General features: G+C 38.1%; 1 protein-coding gene across 1 annotated transcript; it reads right to left on the reverse strand.

Moving 5' to 3' along the window:
- Positions 1-1,226: 1,226 nt before the first annotated feature.
- Positions 1,227-9,638, reverse strand: LOC311296485 (echinoderm microtubule-associated protein-like 1; the record flags this gene model as incomplete). The annotated part of the gene is made up of 15 exons (XM_084418308.1): positions 1,227-2,089; positions 2,295-2,425; positions 3,674-3,769; positions 4,385-4,472; positions 4,965-5,062; positions 5,178-5,266; positions 5,572-5,639; positions 5,844-5,975; positions 7,147-7,272; positions 7,384-7,535; positions 7,885-7,984; positions 8,644-8,778; positions 8,914-9,009; positions 9,160-9,270; positions 9,477-9,638. The coding sequence occupies 15 exons, from the start codon at positions 9,636-9,638 to the stop codon at positions 1,964-1,966; spliced, it is 1,710 nt and encodes a 569-aa protein (XP_084274434.1). The 3' UTR covers positions 1,227-1,963.
- Between the last annotated feature and the right edge of the window lie 16,195 nt (positions 9,639-25,833).

The raw sequence follows: 25,833 nt of genomic DNA on the forward strand, positions 1-25,833 counted from the left end.
TTCAATGTATAAATTAATATATGCATGCTGTGTCAACACATTTGGGCAGCTTACCTCATTTTCTGATGATATCCCCACGAATATATGGATGTAATAAATTATTAAAAAAGCTGAAGGGGAAAAAACTTAAAAGCCACAGAGGCGAGGCGCTCGATGTAAAGATATCAGCGCATAAATATGTATTTTAGTGAGTATTTATACAACACGTGTACTATTCCATAAAACAATGGTCAGCTTGAATGTTCAATGCTCATCCAGCGATGCACAGCCGGTCCTCGGATCAGAAACAATGCAGATGTCTCGAAAGATCTACAGCATATCGCTCTATGTCACCACAGCTGAATAAAACATATCCCATGTTTAGCTCATGGTCGCGCCTACAACATCGATCTGAATTGCGGACTGCAAACGCGCACTGGAGTTGCCATTTTCCTCCTCCGTGTTATGACAATGAGAAAGGAGCTTATCGGGATAGTGTAAAAACAAACACGCAGAACAGCGACCGCTGGTGGCCAATATGCCGCACTGCAACTTCCTCTGAGCCCTGCCTCATTGGGTTACTGTTATTCCTTCTCTTCCTGTTATTCATGCCCATTTGGTTCTGTTGTATAAACAGGCATAAACAAATTATGTTTATGAATGCGTGTGCTACAGGTCAGGGCTTCACTGTTTACAGTGCAAAGATTTTAACACCACCATGTGTTTTTATTTGATCCTCTTGTTATACTTGGGTGGATGATTTTTTTCAAGGTGAAACAACAGATTATTTTTCCTAATGTTTCTCATATAACTAAACATTCATATACCAGGATATTGTCATGTGGTTGTAGGCCTACATTTAAAATTCAGCAACATCTTCCATTCTCCTTCACTCCAACCTTGATCCAACAAGCCAATTTGGTCAAAAACACAGCTTTCTCATATTTCAGAGAAGAACTAACATTCTTTCCCTCTAATTTCATATATCTGACAATTAATATGGAAAAATAGGTTAGACAGTTACAAACAAGCTTGTGCATGCTTAGTTTTATTAATACTACTACAATCATTTGACTGTAACTGTTCTTGTTTTCTCAAGCGGAGGTTATGAAAATGGAGCTTAACGCTAATGTAAATGTGCACTACGTTATGACGTTCAGTTAAGCTAGTTGATGCATAACAGATTTGATGTCAGACAGAGGATTAAACTAAATCAGAGATAATGGCTGTGGGAGTGATTTAACAAGTGAAAGTCATTGAAGGCTTTAATCATTTTGACTCTGCAGTACAGTCACTATGTTTCCCAAACTCATGCTTTTTTTCCTCCTTGAGAAGATTTTGATGGCTGATTAAGTTTCTTTAAACTTCAATTACATTTTAAATTCATGGAACACCATAAATATTTGAACACACAGCTGAAGATAGAATGAAATGAAATCAACCGTGGGAAAGCGGTTGCAGTACCTCAACACACCAGACAGTGGCAGCAAAGGTTAAAAAAGTATGATTACGGAGGCAGATTTTTTTTTTTTGTACAAAATGATGCTTAACGTGCAATTTATCAAAACACAGTCAGTCTGATAGAGTATAACTGATGGTATTTTTAAGACTCTAAATGATACCTCTGAAGTAACTTACCATGTTACAGTGTTAGTGCTTTGATCACATATATTGGTCTTATATATACTGGACTGGACTATTCATTCATTCCCAATATATTCCTCCATGTGCTTTGGCATCACATTTAACTTTGACCTTTAGGGCAGATTCTTTAGTTTGTTATTCAAAGACATCTCTTTCGTAGCCTAGGGAGTGCGTGAGACAGTCAAAACAGAGAGTCACTTCAAATATTGGTGTCCTGAGATAACAATTAAAGGCAAATAAATTTGAGACTCCACTTCAGTCTGTAGTCGATGGACCCACTTTTGCTTTCCCAAGCCACTTGATCCCAGAAAAAAGAAAGTTCAGTGTGACACTGGGAGTTTTACACCACACGCCACTGCATTACGCTCATGTCCTTCCCTCCTGTAGAGACTAGGTGGCTGTCGTCAAACAAGAAGTTAACGTTGGTGACGTGGCTGCTGTGTCCACCGTAGATGTGACTAGGAGCCTGCAGAGGTAGATAGAGAGAAATAAGACCATATTTTAACATTACTTAGTGCTAAAATGAATAATATCTATCCAGGGCCGATTCTAGGGAGCCCTGCGATTTCCCCCGAGGGGGACAAACACGATTTCATCCCGAGGGAGACCCCCCAACCCCCCACCCCCGGATTCCCCAGCTACCCGACCCGAGATTTAGTGCTGTTTCTTACCCGGGACTGAGAGCAGGGGAATGAGAAAAGGTGAACTTTGCCAAAGTCGTCTCCGGTGACGAGCAGTCTCTTTGCATATGAACTGCACACAGCATTGATGTCAGTCCCATCTGAGCCATCCGGCCACAGACCTAACACAAACAGAATATACATGTCATTTTCTTTGGCTGTATGCTAACATTTATGAAGAAAACACAACAAAAATAACTCTTTTGTGTAGTTATGGGCATATGAGGAAGACTGTGAAATGTTCAGCTATATTTATTTACTATCACTACAAATTAAACTATTTTAAAGGGGTCATATAATGGTACATGCACTTTTACAAGTTGATTGTACTGAAATGTGTGTTGGCAGTGCCTGTACACAACCATCATAAAATGATAAAAATCCATCCAGTGTTTTTTTTTTTAATCTCCTTATATGTTTTCCCCTGTCTCAAATCAAGCCATTCGATCTTGTGACGCCCCTCCCACGATTGTTGATTGACAGCAGCGTTTCAACACAGACCCGCCCTCGCTCGTGAGCGAGCTGTCTGTCATCATAGTCCGCGCGGTCATTGTTGATACGCTGGAGCACTGTCTATGAGCAGAATGGCGTCTAATCGATTGTGGTGTTCTGTTCTTGGGTGTAATAAGGAACACAGCAGTCATGTTGATGTTCCTAAATCCGAACCGCTGAAGACGCAGTGGCTGAGTTTTGTTTTCGAAGGGAATATTCCCCACGATCAACGTCAATGCTTTCATGTTTGCGCGAATCATTTCTCACCAGACTGCTTTATAAACGGGGGTCAGTATAAAGCTGGTTTTACTAAGAAGCTGCTCCTGAAAAAAGGATCGGTATCAACTATTCGTGTTCCTGCTGCACCTCCAGAAGAACTGAAGTGAGTGTAACGTTTTATTAACCTTTATATTAATATTTATATTAATCTTTGCAAATCGCTTGCTGCACGCTTCACGATGAATACGGCTGTTTACACTCAGGGTACATTACGGCATGTTTTCTATGTACGACGTTCTCAATATAATTCATAATCCCACGTTTATAATGAACAACGCGTTATGGTTATTGTGTTATTATTTCAAACGGTGTATGCACAGAACAGAGGGGCGGGGTGAGCAAAGCGCATTATCATTTAAAGACACATGCACTTAAACGGCGTGCTGAAAACAGAGCTGTTTTTGACCAGGTAAAATGAGTGTTTTCTTACAATACTAATGAGAATTTTTAATTAAAGTACATTACAAACTTTTAATTTAGACCCTAAAGAATCATATTAGCTTGTACAAAAATGGCATTATATGACCCCTTTAAAGAAATGTAATATTCTTTTTTTATTATTTCACACTGCCATGCATGACACAAAACATAAACCTTACCAAAAACATGGAATCCCAGAGTACAGGTGAAAGTGGCCCATTCAATATCCCGAGTGGTCTCCACACTCACAACTTGCTTGCACACAGAGGGAATCCCTAAAAGACAACAATGAATTTATAATATGAATGGATGGATTTAACAACCAGCAGGCCGAGGTCCACTAGGGGCCCTCAAGATGACTTAAAACAGTGTTTCTCAATTGGTGGGTCGCCAAGACCGTTTTGAGTGGGTCGCGGAGAGAGCAGTCAAAGAAACAACAACAACAAAATACATCATTCTAAGCGTTATTCTTTATTTTGTAAGAGGTGTGTGAAAGAAAGACACTTCTGTCAGATGAGAAAAACAAGTTGTCCTGATTCAGTATCTGCTGTCAGATGAGATGTTGTCAGGCTTTATCAGTGTCATTCGAAATAAAAAGTCTTGAGTCAAAAAGGTTGAGAATCACTGATTTAAATAAGTTTATTACTGAGTATTTCCATGTAACAGTGTTTGGAACTTCAGCCATACTTTATTCAAATGTATTGACTGAATTCATTTAACTAACTAATTATGGTTGCAGTCAAGTAATGAAGGAAAATATACAATGCCACTCATGCAACTACGCAGAATGGCTAATATTCGTCCTGAACATGATCACTAACATCAAGAAAAGATGCAAAAAAAAACTCTGAAGTAGAAATAAAGTATCAGTCCTCAGTAAAGATACTTACAGTAAAGGATCTCATAGTCTCCTGAGTTGGATACCAAGTACTGAGAATCCACAGACCAATCCAGATGGGTGATGAAACTCGAATGACCCTGTGAGCAATAACAGACTCACAACGTTAAAAACAACCTTAATTTGAGGAGACAGATGTGTGTTTGTGTGCATGTTAACAAATAATAATAATAATGTGGCAGTGTTTTTGTTAAAACTATTAAAATATCCTTTTCATTATAAAAATAAAGCTGAAATAAAATATAAATATTAGAAAAACATTTTGGAAAAAAACAACGGAAATTAGAAATTTAATGAAATAAAATGAGTTTTAGTTGAAGTACTAAAATTACTTAAACTAAAACTTAAATAAAAATAAATAATAGCTTTATAGAAATATAAAAAAAGGGCAAAAACAACCAAATGAAAATGTAACTGAAAATATAAAACTAAAAGCTAATTCAAAATAATAAATACTATAATAGTATAGAAATAATACTACGGTAACATAACACTGTAATCTATGGTCTATAATAATCTATTACACTCATTATTTATACAAAACAAGTCATATTTTGCATAAACATACTTACTGAGCACTTTCCAACTCTACTGTATTTCTTGCCATTTTCTGCCACAGCATAAATGTAGATGTAGTTGTCATGTGACCCGACTGCAAGGAAATTACCATCTGGAAGGAATAACCGAATCAATTGCAGAGACTTTAATGAGCACTAGTTTCTGGCTAACTTCCTAAAGTTTTCCCAGCCAGCAGTGGAAAAGCTGCTAGGAAAATTAACTCTAACCTGGAGAAAAGCGCATAACCGACAGCTGTTCGTTCCCATCCGTGTGCACCGTGACGAGATCCTTCGATTCAGTATCGAGAACAAGCCACCTGCGCAGATTGATAATGAGTGAAAGGACATTATTAAACACACAGGTCTAAAGAACCTGAAGCATAATAAAAGGTTAGACTCTTAGATGAGGTCTTCATCCAAAGCCTTTATTAAAAAAAAAAAAAAAAAAAAAAGGAAATCAAAGACGGCTGAAGAATGCCGCTGGGATGGTATTGTGTTCCTGTGTGGCATTAGCATAATAATAAGTGTTTGGGTCTTTCATGTAACACTTTATTAGACCACTTTCCTGAACTGTAATGATGTGTCAGGGACCCCATCGATGAAAAGAAATGGCTCGCCTCACCTGCCCATCTGTGTTCCTATAGCAACCGTTGCCCCAGAAGGGTGGAAGCCGGCCGATTGAGCGGCGTCCTGTCCATGAGGGAAACACACATACATGCTCAATCAAACATCCTGTCAACACAAACGCGGTTACATCTCAGCCTAAGGAACACCAGAGCTCTTTTCATTATAGTTGTAGTAGTGACAAGGTTTTCAATAACAAGAAACCGATGTGCAAGCTGTGAGGTGACACTACAGTAATGCAAGTGAAGCCTACAGAGGCAGGTTACTCACCTCCAATGTTTTGGACCAGATGGGCTGATGGGAGCCTGAATCCCACAGGCAGACATGCTTGTCATAGCCACAGGTGAGGAACTGATGCTTCAGCGGATGTACGGTCAGGCCCCATAGCTCATCTGTGTGGCCCTTAAAATCAAACAGATGCAAAAATTTGGTTTGAATTTCAAAGAAAGTTTCAAACATCAATCATATTCTGTATTAGATCCACAAACCGAGTTACTCCTTTACACTTAAAGATTCATTTTCTTTCAACATACCAGGGAATAAATCCGCAGTCAAACTCATTAACTAACATTACTACTAGTAGTGATGCACCGATTTTAATATTCTCTCTGTTACTGATAAGCCAATAATTATTTCATGCTATTATTATTTTATATTAAGGCCAGAATACAGACTGAATACAGAAGTAATATGTCTAAATCGTTTTACAATAAAACATCAAAAACAAAAGTAAATCGTTTTAAATGCTACAAGTGAATGTAGGCATATTACAGATATTATAATATACAGCATGAAAATGGATATTCATTTTGAGATTTGCTAAAGATTACATTTAATAGTGTTATTAAATTATAAAATAATACATTTTGTAATTTAATAATTTCAATATATTTTATTTTTTAAATATTTAAAGGTCTCATCTAAATGTAAAAAGTAGGGAGAAATATATTGGAAATCAGGATCCAAAATATATAAAATATTGACCAATACAGATAAATTATTTTGTCTAAATAATTTCATAAAAAAAAAAAAAAAAAAAATTCATTTAAAAATAATGCATCAAAAACAAAAATCAAAAGTGAATTTAGGCATCACAACATGATAATGCACAGTATGAAAAATGTATATTAATTTTGAGATTTCTTAACGATTTAACATTCAATAATTTAAATATTTTAATAATTTAAATATTATATATGTAATAATTTAAATATATTATTGAATATGTCATATTAAATATTTAAATTATTATAGTTATATATTTTAAAATATAAACTATTTTGATAAAATTCTATTACTGTTAAGTATTTGATGACAGCAAAGGTTTGAGGATTATAAATGCCCAGTCTTCAATATATATATCCAATATTGACCAGTATAGACACTATTTTAGTATTTAATAATTAGATAGAACTTAGAAATTGATTAATAACTATGGTACAATTTATTAAATTAAATATAAGTCTATATGTTATGTATATTATGGAAAACCATGGTTCTTTTCTCAGTTTTATTCTATATCCATAACTATTCATTTACTCTTCGGTTATTGTACATATACTGGTAAACTTACCTGGGTGATGGGGATAAACTCTCCATCCAGACTGCCTTGTAGGACATAGTTTTTGGTGGTGCCAATAAGAACCGTTTCTCCCCGTCCTTCAGCCACAGTTCGAATAGGGCCATATAACTCGGGCACCTGAAAGTTACATATACATATGGTAAACTATGGATACCTGCTTGAATCTGGTACTACTATTCAAGCATATAAATGCATACTGCATCAAAATGATATCCAAGTATGCCTTACCTCCACTGTTTGAATATTTTGATAATTTTCATCCCATGAGATGAGCTTACGGTCCTTCCCACCTGAGACCAGCGTCCCATTTCTCAACATGCAAAGTGCAAAGACGCTTGCCTCATGTGCTCCCTGAATGGCCAAGCTAATACGATTAGAACCTGTGAGCCATGACCAAAAAACAAGCATTATATAAACCTGTACTGTAAACCAGCATCAGTAAAACAATCAAAGGTGTTCACAGCCTATATGAAAAAAGTCTTATTGATTTGTGTAAAAATGGAGCACCTCTCTCTTTTATTATCACTAAATAAAGAATGTTTTGCTGGTAGCAGCAGACTCACCCTTAGATAACACACAGCCTTTATACTGTACAAACAACATTCATAATTGAATTTCATAGAATAGATATTTTACAAAGTTCAATGGAGGTAGGCTTATACAAAACATTCACATAAATCACTAAATAACTCACTAATAATAATAATAATAAACCTTTTATTCTTTTACCTTTGCCCCACACAAGTATATTTCCACTCGAGTCTCCAGTGATGGCGTCGCCGTTTTCTGAAAAAGTCACACACAATACAAACTTGGGCTTCTCTTGTTTCTGCAAGAAACATAAATATTACTTTATTTTTAAAGCAGAAATGCAATAGATGTATCACACACACAAAAAATATATGATAATACATGTGTTTTATATATTCTACAACTACACAGTGAAATGTCTGGACACATTTGACTGAATTTATGTTTCTCATGATCTTAAAAGCCTTTAACTTGAATGCTGGAAATTAGTTTTGGAGACAAATATAACATTTTTGAAAGAATTGAACACTTTTATTCTCCAAGGCCAAAGACACATTAAAGTAAAAGTAAGCACATTACTAATGAATCAAAATATTTCTATTTCAAATAAATTATTCTTGGAATATACATCAAAGAAACCTGAAAAAAAGAACGGTTTTCACAAAACTAAAGTAAACTAAAGTTTAACTGAAGTAAAAATGTTGTTCATTTTTTATAGTTAATCCCATTATGCACCAGATGAAGCTAAAAAAGGTTTAATTGGAACTTTTTTCATCACTACATAATATAATTCATATACAGTATTTTATAGTTTTGATGTGTCAAAGCATTTGACTGCTAGTGTGCATGATGCACGTTTTACCATATCTAAACGTGCATCATGCTATCATTCAGCAAAAAATGAAATTTGAATAAAATGGAAAATGAATCTGACCACAAAGTCTTATAGGAGATTACCTCAAAAAGACCCTGTTTTTTCACAAGAGACCCTTTTTCTAATGACCAGAAGTAAAGATGCGACTTTCCACACGTGACAATTATATTAGCATCTGTCGGGTGGAAATCAGCAGCAAAGATTGACTCATTTGAGCACTGTGAGGGCAGAGAAAGAGACGTTGTAAAGATGTGCATAATAAAAACAATCAGTTTACTTGTGAATGGCCCTTGTTGACATACAAGGTACACTAACACAAAAGTAGACACTGCTATCAATTATGAAGCACTCACCTTGACTTCAGCTAGTCTTTCTTCCCTCTGCCAGTCCCACACAGACAGAATGTGGTCATTGGAGTCATCCACAACACACAACCAGCTTCCACCGTTCTGAATGTTTTAAAAGACATGTTTAGCACTCTAAAGCTCTTATGACAGGTACATTTAAATAAAAGAAAATACAGAAATGTAGGCTGTATTTTGCTGTGGCACATGACAACGTTTATTTGGTAACATAATATAGAGTTGACTGTCTCTTACCGACTTGGAGAAGGAGAGGCAGACCAGAGCTCGGTCAAAGAAACCGGTTCCAAGGATGTGCAACGTGTTCAAACTCACAGAGTCCCACACTCGCACGTGAGGAGCCAACTGCTGCCAGACACAGACAGACTCACTGAGCATATTAGACCAATTCAACTTCTATTTAAAGCATGTGGATTTGAGATTGTGATCATGCACGTTTTGTTATGACAGACTCCTGAGGCGCATCTGATAATTAGGATATAATGCTAGATCAAGCTATTAATGGTTACGCATGACACCGTTTTAAAATATCTGAGCTGAATAACCAATCTTACTTTTCCATCTGAGGATGTGCCAGCCACTTGTCCTGTTGCTATGGTGATTTTATCGGGATGGACAGCGAGGCTGTAGGGGAAGAGAAAAGAGGTTAAAGATGTGGACAGCTGGGACTGTTGAGGAGTGAGGCGATGACACAGCAGTGAGAGGACATCCCACATTCATGTCTCTTGAGTCAATGCCATCACAACACAATGACTTTGAACATTATGAGTCACAGGACCGATCATAAACACAGGAAACAGATCATCTACATTTTAATCACAGGTCTTTGGTTTCTGTTGATGCTTTTCTTGCTCAAGGCCTTTGACTTAGATCAGACATTCTGTAAATTCCTCTACAGATGAAAAAGTATGAGGTTTTCCATGTTTAGAACAAAGACAGTAGTGTGATCAGTTGTGTCGTAGCTGTGTTAGTATTTGAGTAAGTACAATGTAACTACGTCACCTTAAAATAAAGTGTAACCTTAATTATTCTTTTTTTGTTTAAATCTTACTGACCTCTCAGGGAGGTTGAATAGTTTTATTAAGAGAAAGTTAAGTGGAAAATAGGATGTACAAATAGGGAAAGTCCTCAGTATGAACCTGACACTTCAATGTTAAATATAGTTGGACTAATTTAATTACATTTTGGCCCGGGTTAACAGACAGGGCTTAGATTAAGCCAGGATTAGGGCTTAGTTTAATTAGGGCATTTAAGTAGCTTTTATAAATGTGCCTTAAAAAAAAAACATTACCGGTGTGAATCTTGAGACAAAACAATGGTACTGACATATTTAAAGATATGTCAGTGCACGTTGCGTTCAGTTAAAACAGCTCAAACATGCACTGTAGTCTAGGACTAGGCTTCAGCCTAGTTTGTGAAACCAGGGGTTTATATAAAGTATTAACCCTTAATCAGTGTTAAAAAAGGATAACACTTAGGGTCATTTTGACCCCAAACTTTTAAAGAGCAATTGCATAAGGAAATATACATTTTTTATATGGAAAACTATATATCATTTTTTTTATTTACTTCTCAACTATACATTTATGCTGTGTTTTTGTGGAAATTTTGAAGTTTTTTACCTATTTACTGCACAATTACATAACTAGGCCATAAATTGGCTCATGAAAAATGATTTTTTAAAGAAAAAATCACTTAAATGATGATCTTAATTAAATCTAAATAGTTTTTGGACATTGCTCTATGTGTTAGGGATAGAATACTGCCATCTAAAGGTTAGTCAAAAAAACTTATTTCTTATGGGTAAGGAATTAATGGCCAATGGCCAAATGTATCCAATAGAGGGCCATAGAGAACCATTCATTCACTCATTCAACTTCTCTTCACAACTTTGATATATATATTTTAATATAAACATTTTGAAATACATAAAAAATCAAATTATTATTATCAAATTAATTATTAATTATTATAATTATATAATATTAATTATATAATTATTATCAAATTATTATACATACATTTGCAGAAACATTACAAGTCACCACTATGACATGACTGTGTGTGTGTGTGTGTGGTGTGTGTGTGTGTGTGTGTGTGTGGAACAAGCTTGTTCCATGTTGCATATGTGACATTTTTCAGATTTATGCCAGTTTTGTTTATTTTATTTGCCATTTCTATAAAAATGCTCTCTGTTGCAGTGACATACATGTGTGTGTTTGTGTGTGTTTATGTGTGTGTGTGTATGAGATAGAAAGTTCGTTCCACTTTGGGTTTATGCTCTAGGACCAGACCTTGATTTAAATGTAATTTTTTTTAGATTTATGCCAGTTTTGTTTATTTTATTTGCCAATTTCTATAAAAATGCTCTCTGTTGCAGTGACATACATGTGTGTGTTTGTGTGTGTTTGTGTGTGTGTGTGTATGAGATAGAAAAGTTTGTTCCACTTTGGGTTTATGCTCTAGGACCAGACCTTGATTTAAATGTAATTTTTTTTTAGATTTATGCCAGTTTTATTTATTTTATTTGCCAATTTCTATAAAAATGCTCTCTGTTGCAGTGACATACATGTGTGTGTTTGTGTGTGTTTGTGTGTGTGTGTATGAGATAGAAAGTTCGTTCCACTTTGGGTTTATGCTCTAGGACCAGACCTTGATTTAAATGTAAATTTTTTTACATTTATGCCAGTTTTGTTTATTTTATTTGCCAATTTCTGTAAAATTCTCTCTGTTGCAAACACATACATTTGTGTGTTTGTTTATGTGTTTGTGTGTGTGTGTGTGTGTGTGTGTATGAGATAAAAAGTTCGCTCTACTTTTTATTTATGCTCTAGGACCAGACCTTGGTTTCTATGTAGAAATTTTCAGATTTATAATGGATTTACTTTTATTTTTTTGACAAATAAAAAAAAAATAAGTCATTTTTTTCATTTTCCCATTCATTTTCAATGTGGGGTCATTTTGACCCCAAACACCTTAAATGTTACTTTTTTTTTACCACACCTTTAGAACAACCAAATCAAGCCCAGTTTTTTTGTGCATGTTTAGATAGATTATTTAGGAAAAGTCACAGAGTTTCATGCCCCTGAGATGAAGTTAACACTTTTAAAAAATGAAGGAAAAATCCATTGGGGTCATTTTGACCCCAAACACTGATTAAGGGTTAAAGCCATTCTTTCAGCTTTCACTATACGGTAAGGTAACTTACAGGTTAACTTACAGAATTTACAAACATATAAACAGCTGCTGGACTCTAACGCATCGTTCCAAAATGAGACTCAAAAACATCCCTAAATTGAACTACTGCACAATTGACCCTTCGCTAAGCCCCGCCCTCCTTAGTTACTGTTGCTACGCCTGTCAAGCTTTTGCGCCTGGCACTTCAATTACAGTATGTATGCAACGGTTTCAGACATTCCCAAGGAGATAATTAGTCATTTTTGGCGAACAGGTGAAAATCTGAGAGAGCAAGACAAAAGGGACTGCAGTATGCATTCGAGGGATATATCCACGACATAATATGCAAACGATTAGAGAATAATTTCATACGCTGACCATTCAAATGGGAAACACACAAATTGAGGAACAGCTATGTGCATGCACAGCAGGGTGAGTGAAATTTGAAAATCTAATATTTATAAATCAAACAGCTTATCCATAAGTATTGTGGACTAAACACAAGACATTAGCCTGACCACTTTGCAATGATAACATTCTCCCGCTTATATTTTTAGTGCCCCAGGCTACAGCTCACACGTCGTGGGTCACATAAGTGACTAACGTTACTGTTATGAACTGATTAAGTTTGCATACCAACCTTTTCCTTGGAGATCTCCGGCAAGCCCCTGATGTTCCCTCCTTTACTAACTACCTTTTACTTATACTAGAACTAACACCAGGAGAGTCGTGATCGGATTGGGGTAACGTTACTAGTTTGGCCGTCGATTAACAAAATGCTGAAATATATTTTTAAGTAACGTTAAGTTATGTCAGTGAGCCTCCGTCTTGCCTTTAAATCACACTGCTTGATCCACGAGCTGGACAATAACTTTATTCTAGAGCTGCTATAAAGCCAAACACTTTACTTTTAATTTCCTATTATCAATGTAAAGCTGCTTTGGAACAATCTACATTGTTAAAAACGCTATAATAAATGAAGATGACGCCCGGCATTTCTCCCCTTTGGTTTTAGGTTTCGGGAAGGGAACAAAATACACCACCCCGTACAAACTTTTAGGATACCGGGTATCAGATTTGCACAATCCATACGCACAACGCTTCGGCATGTTTCCCTCGCTCGAAAGCTTGCCAGACCTCCCGCGCCTAGTTACGGTTGCTAAGCCACGATTGGCCAGTGGCGGTTTTCGGGCGTGGCTTAGCGAAGGGTCAATTGTGTCACTTCGACTAATCACATGCTAGCTTTCCAAAAACCTTGACCGATCAGATGCCCTCTAACTCCTTCACCCGACAAAACTTCAACATTTAAGAGAACGAAGCTGTCGGGATGGCGAACTCCTCACGGAGATGTTTATGCTCAGCGGTGTGAATCGGTGGATAATGAAACCGTGTAGTCGAGATGGATGGGGACACAGATGAAGCTGATGCAGCAGGTGAACCTTTCCCTCCAGGTGTTTTCTGTATGAGGGAATCGAGTTTAAATTTAGTCGATCAATATAGGAGAAAACACCGCCTGAGTTCATTACCAAAACCTCTCAGGCAGCGTTAGAAATTAATCATTACAAGCACTCCATATTTAACTCATCCACATTCCAAATAGTGAAAGTCTAGTAATGTTTAGGGCGGTCTGGTCAAATGTTGAGGCAGATATCAGGTGTGTGTGTGAGTGGACATAAGCTTTTGTCATTCTCATGTCGCCACTCTCTCTCTCCATGACAGATGTTACTCTGTCTCAAGGGTTTTTATTGGACAGTGCAGAAAGAAAGAGCTGTTAATATTTATCTCTCGCACACACACACGCACACAAACTCATTCAGTCAGAAGCCCTTCCTGTGACCTTCATAAGTGTCATTACAATGGATGGCAGACTGAATGGTGAAAGCACACACTATAATGGAGACACACACGCCCCATAGACATATGGCTAACTTATGTATGTATAAATCACAACCTTAATGTGGTTGGTTGATGAAGCATTAAAACAATTAACGGATAGAGGTCATTTGAGATGAGAATCTCAGTAATGGCCAAATTGTCATTGTGTCATTTAAGCTTACCTCTCTAACAATGATCCAAACATCTTTTGGCATTCGAACGCATTCTGTAAAAGGGATATTTCACTAAAAAATGAACATTACTCACCCTCTTGTTTCTTTCTTCAGTTAAACACAAAAGGAGATGTTTAATGAAATGTTTTTGATTATTGGCACTGATATATATTGGGTCAAGCTCCAAAATATGACCAAAAACATCATAATGTTTAAATTATATTTGATGTCAAACTTAATTTGGATGAATGAGATTATTATTCATGAGATCTTTTTTTAGTGGTCATTTTCTAATTACATGATCTTCAGATCTCCATCCCAGTCTCATAACATCTCAGGTTTATATTCTGCTCTCGTATTGTTTCTGAATCATCTTTAAACCTTTTACTAATCTTCTTATCTCCAACCTGCTCTCTTTAATGTTCCCCAAAGATCATTTCACGAGTTCACACGTACATGAAATCAGATGTAGTCATTTATACGTATTTGGCGTGCTGTCCGGTAGAGGGCTCCGAGCTCGGAATTTGGCCCGAACCCAGAGTACTCCCCCAAAAAGCCAAGTAAGCGCAGGACAGATATTGTAAAACGAGGTAAAAATAACCCCCCCAAAAAGTGAAGGGCACGAGAAGGTATTTGCAAAAAACGAGCTTGACCGTTAGACCGGGAGGGCTCTCACAGCATCCGACGGGAGCTTGATGTGCTCGCGGCATTGGACGGGTAAGCCTCGCCAGCAGTCGAACGGAGGGCGCCTGCTGTAATCGGTAGGGAGGGCTCGACCAGCGCTTCGAAGGGCAATGAATGGTGCGCAGGTGATGGGAATGAACGATTTAATTAGTTAGGGCTTGGTATGCGTTTCTGATGTGGAAGCGGCTGGATCTGATGTAGGTTTTGAAGGCTTCTGATGACCAACGACAAAGGGTTTGAATTAGTTTTTGGGAAAGACCCTTTTGGGCAGCTGTAGTTGCTGCTCTACGTAAAGAATGACTAGAAAATTTATTTTCTGTGATACCTGACTGGATGAGAACTGCTTTAAGATGTTTTTGGAACCAGAATCTCGTGGCTGGATGATTGGAGTCGTCTGCGAAGAGTGGATCGAGTGGGGATTTGAACATGGAATTTATGAGAGAATGGTACGGTTGAATGGGAGTTGGCAGATTGAAAATGTAAACGAAGTGACCTTTTTTAGCTCGATCAGTTTTACTTTGTTTAATGAAGAAAGGTATGGTTTCATTATCTACGATCTGTAAATCTGAAATTGTAGTGTGGATATATTTGTGTCGAAGTTAGATGTGATTGTTAATTCGGAGCAGCGAAGAAAACTGAAGAAAGTTTTTGGTGAGTATGCCGATTGTAATAGGTTGTCTGAGTGGGTGGGATGAGTTCTTTGAATTCCTTTAATGAGAAGGGAAGTTTGAGAGTCATTTATGGTGGGGGCTGGCTTACCGTTGTCTAATTTATGGAAAAATGTAATGCCGCTTAGATAGCTTTTTATTGACCTGGCTTGGAGACCTTTTACTCTGTTAAGGTGAGATATGAAGGACATAATGGATAAAAGAGAGAAATCGGAAAACGGATTTGAAAGCTTTCAATGCTGTTTAATATGTTTGGAGGGTTCTAGGTGAAACTGCTTGGAGGATGGAATTGATAGACGTGTCCAGAAGGGATTTTAGCGGATGATCAGTTGAGAATAATGAGGGACTATGGTTGGAATTGTATCCGCTTCTGGCGCCAGCATCCTGAATTTCTGAAAAGAGAAACGGGAGAGAGAGTCAGCGATTTGATTTTGTGAGTCTGGAACGTGTTTGGCAGTTATTATAAACTGATCGCAAGCGGAGATCCAGGTGAGGCGTCTGAGGAGTGGCATGAACGCAGGTGAGCGAGAACGGCCTTTGTTAATGCAGTGCACAGTTGTTTCGTTGTCTCAATGGACCAGAATGCTTTTAGTTGACCACACTTTCCTCTATAGGGAAGCTGCGCCGACGATCAGATAGAGTTTGAAAAGAGCCGAGGAGGCTGAGGACTGAGGTGTGTCTAGGAGCTGGGGTGGCCAGGGAGACACGAACCAGCGTCCTTGGTAAAATCCCCCGAAGCAATCGAGGGGGCTGCGACGGTGAACAGTTTAATATCGAGTGGGAGAGAGATGTAGTTGTCGTAGAAAAAAGTTAAGCCATTCCACTGGTTAAGGAAAGTTATCCATAAACTTAACCCGTTTTTGCAATCGCAAGATAAAAGAATTTGGTCTTCCAACGTGTGAACGGATGAAGCAAAGGCGAGTAGATGTGCGATGAAATGGCGGCCTTGTGGAATTATGCGCATAGCATAGTTTAGGTTGCCAAGCCAGCGAGAGGAGTTCGTGTTTGAAACAATTTGGGCAGTCAATATGAGATTGATGATTGAATGAGATTAATTTTTTCCTTAGGCAATGAAGCCTGGAAATTTGAATTAGTCCAATTTGGCCAAAAACTCGATGGATGTAGTTGGACCCATTGTTTTCTCCTGAGCTATCGGGATCCCTCGCTCTGCGAAAAGTTTTTGCACCGTGAAGAGTTGTGTTGCAGGGATGGCGTCGTGTGGTGAAATGATTAAGAAATCATCAAGCAAATGGAGAAGGTAAGGAATCGCGTAATTATTGGATAGAATCCAACATAGGGCTTCGGATAGAGTGTCGAAAATTTTGGGGCTGCTTTTGCAGCCGAAGGTTAAACACACAGCGAAATAAAACATTTTGCGGCAGTTCACGCCGAATAAATGCCATGAATCCGGGTGGATTGGCATTACTTTGAAAGCCGAAGTGATGTCTACTTTTGCCAACCATGCGCCGCGGCCAGCAATTTTGATCATTGTTATGGCTTGTTCGATATCGTGATAATGAAGAGAATATTCTTCGAGTGGGATAAGACTTTTAATGCTTGGAAACGGGGAGTTGTGAGGGGCTGAAAGATCAATTATCATGCGCTTTTTTCCTGAAAATTGTATGGTAGCCACGCCTATGGGGCTAATACGAAAATTATTAAAAAAAATTCTGAGGCGACAGCGTTTGGAGGAGCTGGTTGAGGTGTTGCTGAGAAGAGAGAGTTGGGAGATCGAGCATGGAGTGGGTTAATAGGTGGGAGGGCCAGGGCTGGGGCCGTTTGCGGAGGCATCCTCACGCAAAAATCGGCCCCCGGGACAGGTGGAGGAGCAAGAAAAGGAGAAGAGGAATGGGAAGGGGAAGAAATGACGGCTTGTCCAGTTAGCGGAGGCATCCTCATGCTAGGGTGAGCGCCTGGAGCTAGAAAGTACTGATGGGGGAAAGGATAGGAGGTAGGAAGAAAAGGAAAGGTTTGAGAAGTTGATGAGTAGTGGATGTTGCAGGTGGCTGAAGCGTGCGGTGCGGTGCGGTGGTGGGAGGAGCTGTGGAGAAAAGTTGATCCGGGAGAGTTTCAAGCCCTTCCACGACGGGTTCTGGGGCCCAGCAGGCCTTGCTCGCTCGCTCGAGCAGATGAAGTGGAAGCTGTAGGAGAAGGGTGAGTAGATTGCAAGGAGACATATATATAAAATAATTCTGCTTTATTTAATCTTCGTGAGAAGTTGATGTCAGAATTAATTAGGGCTTGTCTCAGCACTTTAACAGTCCATTTCCCTATGGCAGGGATGGTTGGATGGACCGGAGTGGAGGTAGAAGAAGAGGAAGATGGTGGATTTCTAGCATGCGGTGGTGAGGAGAGTCCTTGGCGTCTTGGCGTGCGTGGAGTGGCTCAGAGGACGGAGGCTCGATGATGTTGGTGGTTGGAGAAGGATTATTCCTTGGAGCGGCGGATTGCGATGGAGGCTCAGCTGTGACGAAAGAATCGTCATCAGAAGGGAAGAGCTTTATCTCAGACATGACAGCAAAAGGGCGGGGCCAAATGCTGTGAAACTGTCATGGGACAGAGGCTATATTTATACCGGCTTCCTCTTGTGCTGATTGGTTGATTGGCAGAATGTGCTGCTCCTGAACTTTGTTACATAAAACTTCATTTCTTTTAAATGTTTAACTTGACAGACCCCTACAGCGTTTCATTGGATCTCCTCAAAACACACTTTAGATATACCGGCATATATAATGCAGCAGTGCCTTTGTTTAACTGCATCTAATGTCATAATCCTTCCTTTGTTCTCGTGTATTCCATAAAAACGTCACATCTAAATCACATCCAGTGCGCGATTAAAAATGCGAACCACAAAGGCTCGCATGAGAGAGAGAGAGAGAGAGAGAGAGAGAGAGAGAGAGTGACAGAGAGAAAGAAAGAGACAGGCACATGAAGGTGATTTCCTATGCAAAGCATGTTAATGTGTCTGTGTGAAGAGGTTTATACATCGCTCGGCTCAGAAAACAATAGATCATTTTGTTTAATAAAGCCTTGAATCATACGACGCACACATCTGGAGAAGAAAGAATAATTCTCCATAGAGAATAAGGACACTCCTTCACAATGCATTAGTGTTCTTGCAGACACAAGCAGACAGGTCACTATTTAGAATTTTTAATAAAACATTTATGTAAAAATGACTTTTGTCAAAATGTTAAAATTGCAACTGATATTACTTCATCCCAATGGAAATGAATGGACAAGCTGAGCACATTGCATTGTGGGATACAGTATTATGTGCTGTGTGCTGTTATATACTGCATATTTAGCTAATGTAGTAGGTATTCTATAAAGAAAATATGCACTGTAAACATTATATACTGCAGTAATAGTAATAGTAGTATGCTATTCTGAATATTGACATTTACTTTACTGTCTGTTTAATCTTCATTGTAGTGCTTTTCTCGTTGAAATATGTAATTAATTTGATTAATTAAATGCCATAGCATGTAATTAATTTAATTAAAATTGGCAAATGATTGACAGGCCTAATTTTAATGTTTTCTGTTTCTCCTTCGTTGGATAAAAACACCTGAAGCAAAACAACTGAAGAGGAAGAGACATGGATATCTTTACAGGAACCTTTACATGCTTTTGCCGAGAGAAAACAAGAGGGTGAGTGATGCGTTTCAATCGAGGTGGGAAAAAGGGCTTCTCACGTTTCATACTGTGGCCATTTGAAGGCTCATGGGCCTTAAGTCGACGCTTTAGGTTTTTTATTGTTGGCCCACGGCGGTTGTAACATCCACAGTGATGATGCGATGAGACAGTCTGTCACCTGCGGTCTCACTCAAGTCTGAGTGGACCTGCGCACACATACTGTACATGCACGCTAAATTTTCCATATGCACTCTCACACACCCAGATCATCTGAGCAGACGGCAGGAACTGTCATAAGACTCACATGTGGTAGCCTTTGATGTATTATTTTGATTGCATTTAATGGAATTACTTTTAAAATCTACTAGTAATTTGTTAAAGGAGAACTCCGGTCAATTTTAACATTGAGCTCATTTTTTTGTACATTTGGAGTGCTGTCAGTACAGAGAACAACGACAAAAATCGGTGTTGCCTACACCGTGTTATCCTCTTTTTAAAATTTGCACCCTGTTGACTTCAATGGGCCAAGTTTTAAACCTGCTTTTAGCCTCTTAACATCCTTGATGTGTCATTACAAGTGCACAGGTCATGTGAGTGATTCCTTCGGAGTGAACGCGGGTGAATCTGACTGCAGTAGATGTGAAAGATATTAATAAAAATGATGTTTATTCAGCCAGCGCACATACCTGTATTTACATCCTGTTTTCGGTCGAAGTCCACAGTAATCGATTGTCGAGTTCACGCGCATAGGTTTAGTACCTATGATCACGCGCGTGAACTCGACAATCGACTTCTAAAATTGACCGGAGTTCTCCTTTAAGTCTATTTATTATATCCTAGCTTATATTGGTTATTTAATGACAATAAGATAGTATGCTAGTATCGGATCAGGGCCTAAGAAATTCTATAATACCTGTGGAATAATATTCCTATTCATCTCAATGGCAGTTTCTTCGCTGGTGCAAAACTCTCAGGAAGTCAAGTGGTGAAAAAGTCCAGTTGATGGTTTTAAGAGCCTGTAAAACAGAATCAGTCATTAGTAAAACATCTACTATGATATAATTAAATATGCTCACCGCCCACTTTATTAGGTAGGCTACACCTGTTCAACTGCTTGTTAATGCAAATATCTGATCAGCCAATCACAAGGCAGCAACTCAATGCATTTAGGCATGTAGACACATGGTCAAGATGATCTGCAGAAGTTCAAACTGAGAATCAGAATGGGGAAGAAAGTGATTTAAGTGACTTTGAATGTGGCATGTTTGTTGGTGCCAGACAGGCTGGTCTGAGTATTTCAGAAACTGCTGGGATTTTCACATACATTTTGTATCTCTAGGGTTTGCAGAGAATGGTCCGAAAAAGAAAAAAAATATCCAGTGAGGTACAGTTTTGAGGGCGAAAATGCCTTGTTGATGCCAGAGGTCAGAGGAGAATGGCCAGACAACTCAAATAATCACTTGATACAACCGAGATCTGCAGAAGAGCATCTCCGAATGCACGACACTTCGAAGCTTGAAGCGCACGGGCTACAGCAGCAGAAAACACACCGGTAACATTCCTGTCAGCTGAGAACAGCAAACTGAGGCTACAAATCACACTGACTCACCAAGATTAGACAATAGAAGACTGGAAAAACGTTGCCTGGTCTGGATTTCTGCTGCAACAGTCAAATGGAATGTAAGTCAATTGTAAAATTCATTCTGATGTAACTATGTACTAAATCGAATATGAAGAAAGAATGATTTTTGAAGATGTTTCATGAATTGCAGTCAATTAGTGCTGTCAATCGATCAAATTTTTTTATCGGATTAATCACACTTTTGTTTTGTGATAAACCACTATTAATTGCACACTTATCGTGAATTAATTGCACACTTATCAATTCTCACAAAACTGTATTTTCTGCAAGCTTCAAGGACCCTTGGAGACTCCAAAAGGACACCAAATGGTATAAGTCCATATAATTCTATTATATAATAAATGTTTAAAAAAAAACGTTACAGAATTCACAGCGTGTATGTGTACAGAGCAGCAACAAAGAGCTTGTTTTCATTGTAGACGAGTGAAGCTGATACCGAACAGGAGCACATAGAGACACCAAAAAACTCCTAAAAATCATCCATATCAAATAACTCCGCCTTGACTTGACTGCACGAACCTACGACTACTAAACACAGCAACATACACATGACAAATCAAACATTATCCTGAGTGTGTGTGTGTGGAAACAATGTGAATGTACTAAAATGTGTCCACACATAAATGCAGTGTGCGATCAGTGATCACATACATACATGTTTTTTTGTTTTTGCATCAATATAACAGACTCTCACACGCGTACTGTACGACTCCTGTACGTCACCAAAATTGCGCTCTTCAAACAATCACAGAATATGATAGAGCTTGTGTTTTAAAGCAAAGCACACACTGGAATGAATCATTCACTAAAAACAGAATGTAAGTCTACCCTGGTAATCCAGAGTTCTCGCGAGAGCACAAGTTGAATTTGCTCAGCGAGTTACTCTGGTGTCGAGTGATGATGCTCATTAAATATGCCCCTCTATCTGAGCTGCACCAATCACATCGGGTTATCTGATATAGGCGGGCCAGAGGCGAGATGACGACAGCGCTGCGACGTCGAAGTCTTTAGTAAACATTGCAAGATGGCTATGGATGAACACCATTTGTTTGAAACGACTTTGGCCGCTACAATGAAAGATTTAGACTTTTTCTCTAAAAGAGGAACAGAAGACGGCACTCGAATCGTTCCTTTGCAAGAAGGGCGTTTTTGCTGTTTTGCCGACCGGATACGGTAAGAGTCTGATCTACCAGTTAGCTCCGCTGGAAGCTAAGTGATAACTTGTTGTGATTGGCCGTAGTGTTGTCCAATTGCGTGCAGTGAGATTTTCAAATGCATGCTTGGTGCCGCCCTTCGAGCTTGCCGATTTTCATTAGTCGACGCCAGACCATTAATCTTTTAGATTTAGGTCTGGATTTCCAGGCTAGTGTAATTCTCTATTCTCTCTGATATCTCTAATGTAATCAGCATGGCCTTCTTTACATTAACGCTGTTTTGGAGTGGTTGTGTGCATGAATTCGATTACTGGATAGAAAAGAAATTTCCTCCAGGGTTACAAGTGCTCGTAGATGATCAGTGTGATAAACTCCCGACTTCTGAGATCATATAGAGTAAATGCATGACGTAAATTACGTTAATGATGCAGCCTCAGATACTTTTGTAATTTATTTGCGTTAATTTTGTTAAATAATTATAACGCGTTAAGGATTATAATTCTGTATGCGTTAACGCTGACAGCATATAACAATATGTACAAACATATGTAAATAACATGCATTGCTTGTTCAAGTAAGCATTAGCAATCTAGCAACATTTGGTTTCTTAAAATCGACTATTACTTAATTTTTTGTTATGTACATTAACTATGGCTGCTTTGAAATCACATTTCTCACAATTTTTCTCTGAAAAAGTTTCATAGTACAAGGGATTATGGCCAATATTAACATGGATGCCCACTTTCTCCACCAGCAAAAAAAATACCTTTCTGAGACCTTTAGTGAGACTCCTTAATCTTGATTGCCAGGAAGTTACATTTAAAAGAACACAGTAGGGTAACACTTTAGAATATTGTTCCTTCATTAATGAATAATTACACAGGAACAAACGAGTAACGCATTATTAACATTCTACTAACTACTATTAACTAACAAGAAACTCTGATTAACAAATTAGTAAGTAATAGTGCTCAGATGAATGTAGTAGTTCATTATTAGCTAATCAATAACTACTATTTTTTTCATACCTCCCAGAGAACTACTATCTACAGGTTCATAATTAACATGAATAATGCATAATTTATAATAAAAGGTAATGGTAACCCACTAGTAATGACTCAAGTATTACTACATCATTCTAAAGGAACTAGTAATTATTTGGATCAGTATTCTAAAGTGGAAAACATGATAACTACCTAATATTGACTGAAGTCATTGTAAGCTTTTGAGATTTGTGTAAGATTTTGAATAGTAATTCCTTCCAATGGATTTGGTAACACTTTAGTCATTACTAGTGTGTTTCCATGATCTTCACTTTAGAATACTGATCCAAATAATTAGTAGTTCCTTTAGAAAGATGTAGTAACACTTGATTCATTACTATCCAAAACCTTACAAAAGCCTTAAAAGCTTACAATGACTTCAGTCAATATTAGGTAGTTGTTTTTCACTTTAGAAGAATACTGATCCAAATAATTAGTAGTTCCTTTAGAAAGATGTAGTAACACTTGAGTCATTAGTATCAAAAACCTTACAAAAGCCTTAAAGCTTACAATGACTTCAGTCAATTTGAGGTATTTATCATGTTTTTCACTTTAGAATACTGATCCAAATTATTAGTAGTTCCTTTAGAAGGATGTAGTAACACTTGATTAATTACTAATGAGTTACCATTACCTTATTATATATTATGCATTATTAATATTAATTATGAACCTGTGTATAATAGTTCTTAGTAGTCTTCAGTGAGGTATGAAAAATAGTAGTTACTGATTAGCTAATAGTGAACTACCACATTCGACTGAACGCTATGACTTACTAATTCGTTAATCAGAGTTTCTTGTTAGTTAATAGTAGTTACTACAATGTTAATAGTTAGCCTGGGTGCCAGCCCGAACCCCGCCCACAACATTTTTTTGGTCGGGAAGTTCGGTCTGGACTCGATCCATTGAGGAGTAATTATGCTCGGCTCCTAGAAGGCCGAGCCAATCAAATTGCCAGGGCGGGCTTTAATCGATGATGGACAGATGGTCTGCGGTTACGTCACCAAAGAGCGCTTGATTTGAATTAGTTTACAACAAAGACGACTGCAGCTGGAGAATTGAGATTTCACGAGTTCACATTTACAAATAAGTCAGATAGAATAAATGCGTAGGCTATATGAGATGTCATGAGTTCACACAAATAAGTAAGATAGAATAAATGCGTATATGACGTGCTGTCCGAGAGGGCTCGGTAGCCATACTCCCCCCGTGTTCCTGGTTGTGAGAGAACAAGACAAGAGTGAGGATTCGGGGTGGTGGAGGGACCGAGGGATGCTGAAAAACTGTCAAGGAGTGTTAGGTAAGTTGACAGAGTGAATATGCTTCCGCGGTAACGTTAGACATGGTATTGTTTGATGACAAGTTGATATTGGATTGAGTACGTGCTCCTCCCGAACTTTGTTTATGAAACATCATGTGTAGATTCCGCCATCGCGTCTGTTATAGAAGATATCGACAGCGCATTCATTTTAAAAGAGGAACAGAGAGCCGCGCCCGCGACATTTTGTTGGTTGAAAATGGTTGAAGGACATGCGTCATTTACTCCGTTGCTCTGATTGGTTGTAGGTCTATCCAATTGAGTGCAGAGTTTTTTTTTTTCCTAGTTCGGTTGAGACACGCCCCATAATCAAATCTCTATGGAGCGGTATCAGACTCACATTCTGACTAGAATATGAGTATGACGAAGTCAGGCTAGTTAATAGTGCGTTACTCATTTGTTCCTGTGTAGTTATTCATTAATGAAGGAACAGTATTCTAAAGTGTTACCCACAGTAGAAATGCAGTCACCAAACTTTGCACAATGCTCAGATATTTTTTTCTCAAATCTGTTCTTAAAAACCTTTTGTGTAAAGCCAGCTTTTAGTGTTGTCAGAGCCAAATCAAGAATTCCCTGAATAGTCAGAGCAGCAGCATGTGGCGATGATGTTTCAGCTGTGAATGTCTCAAAGCGGGAACACAGCGCTGAGACGAGTCTGGCTGCAGATGCTGTGAAGCTGAAAGTACAAGGACCAAGAACTAAGTAAACATAAATAAAAGTCTGAGAGGGGAAAAAAAGAAAGGCATTTTAGGAACAATAATGAATGTCCTCTGCTGACGTCACAATCTGGTCCCCCGTCCTCAGTGACGTGTGTTTCATGGCACATGCTTTGAATCATTATTCATCTTACTAAAAGCTCTGAAATGCTACGCAGGTCAAGATTATTCCGGTCTCTCTTTATAATTCCAGAAGCTCATCCGGAGTTTCTCTCAGGGCTCATTTCAGAATGATGATGAGCTTGAATCTTTGTTTAAGTGAAATGAATTCAGTGGCGTGTCACGGTCCAGAGGTCGTTTCTCCCTCTGTTAATAAAGTTTGTAAGGTAAAGTGAGGACAATGCCAAATAGGCTGTGATGTTTAGTGCATTTCATATATACATTAAACTGTGTTGAGTATACACACACACACACACACACACACACACACACACACACACACATGCATATGCAGTCAGTCTACCTCACAAAGGAGTCCCCTCATTTAAAATTCTCTCCTCACATGCACGACTGTGCCGTGACAACTCGCTGTGAAGTGCAAAATGGGAAATGTGACAATTTGTACACCTTATATGAATTTATGGTAAGTGGATGGTATGACCTATACAGCCATTTTATTATTCTGGCCAAAATATGTTGGAAATATATATATTGCGAACAACATGAAATATAGAAATATGTTTTGCAATTTGTAAATATATTTTGTTTGAAAGTTCAAATTTCAAAGTAAGAAAACATATTTCCAATATATATATGTGCAAATGCGTTTGGACAACATCTTCTTAAGCCTTATGTTAATAATCAAACAGTAATTCAAAACTG

The sequence above is a fragment of the Rutilus rutilus genome, assembly GCF_951802725.1.
Source record: "Rutilus rutilus genome assembly, chromosome: 9".
Taxonomy (NCBI): domain Eukaryota; kingdom Metazoa; phylum Chordata; class Actinopteri; order Cypriniformes; family Leuciscidae; genus Rutilus; species Rutilus rutilus.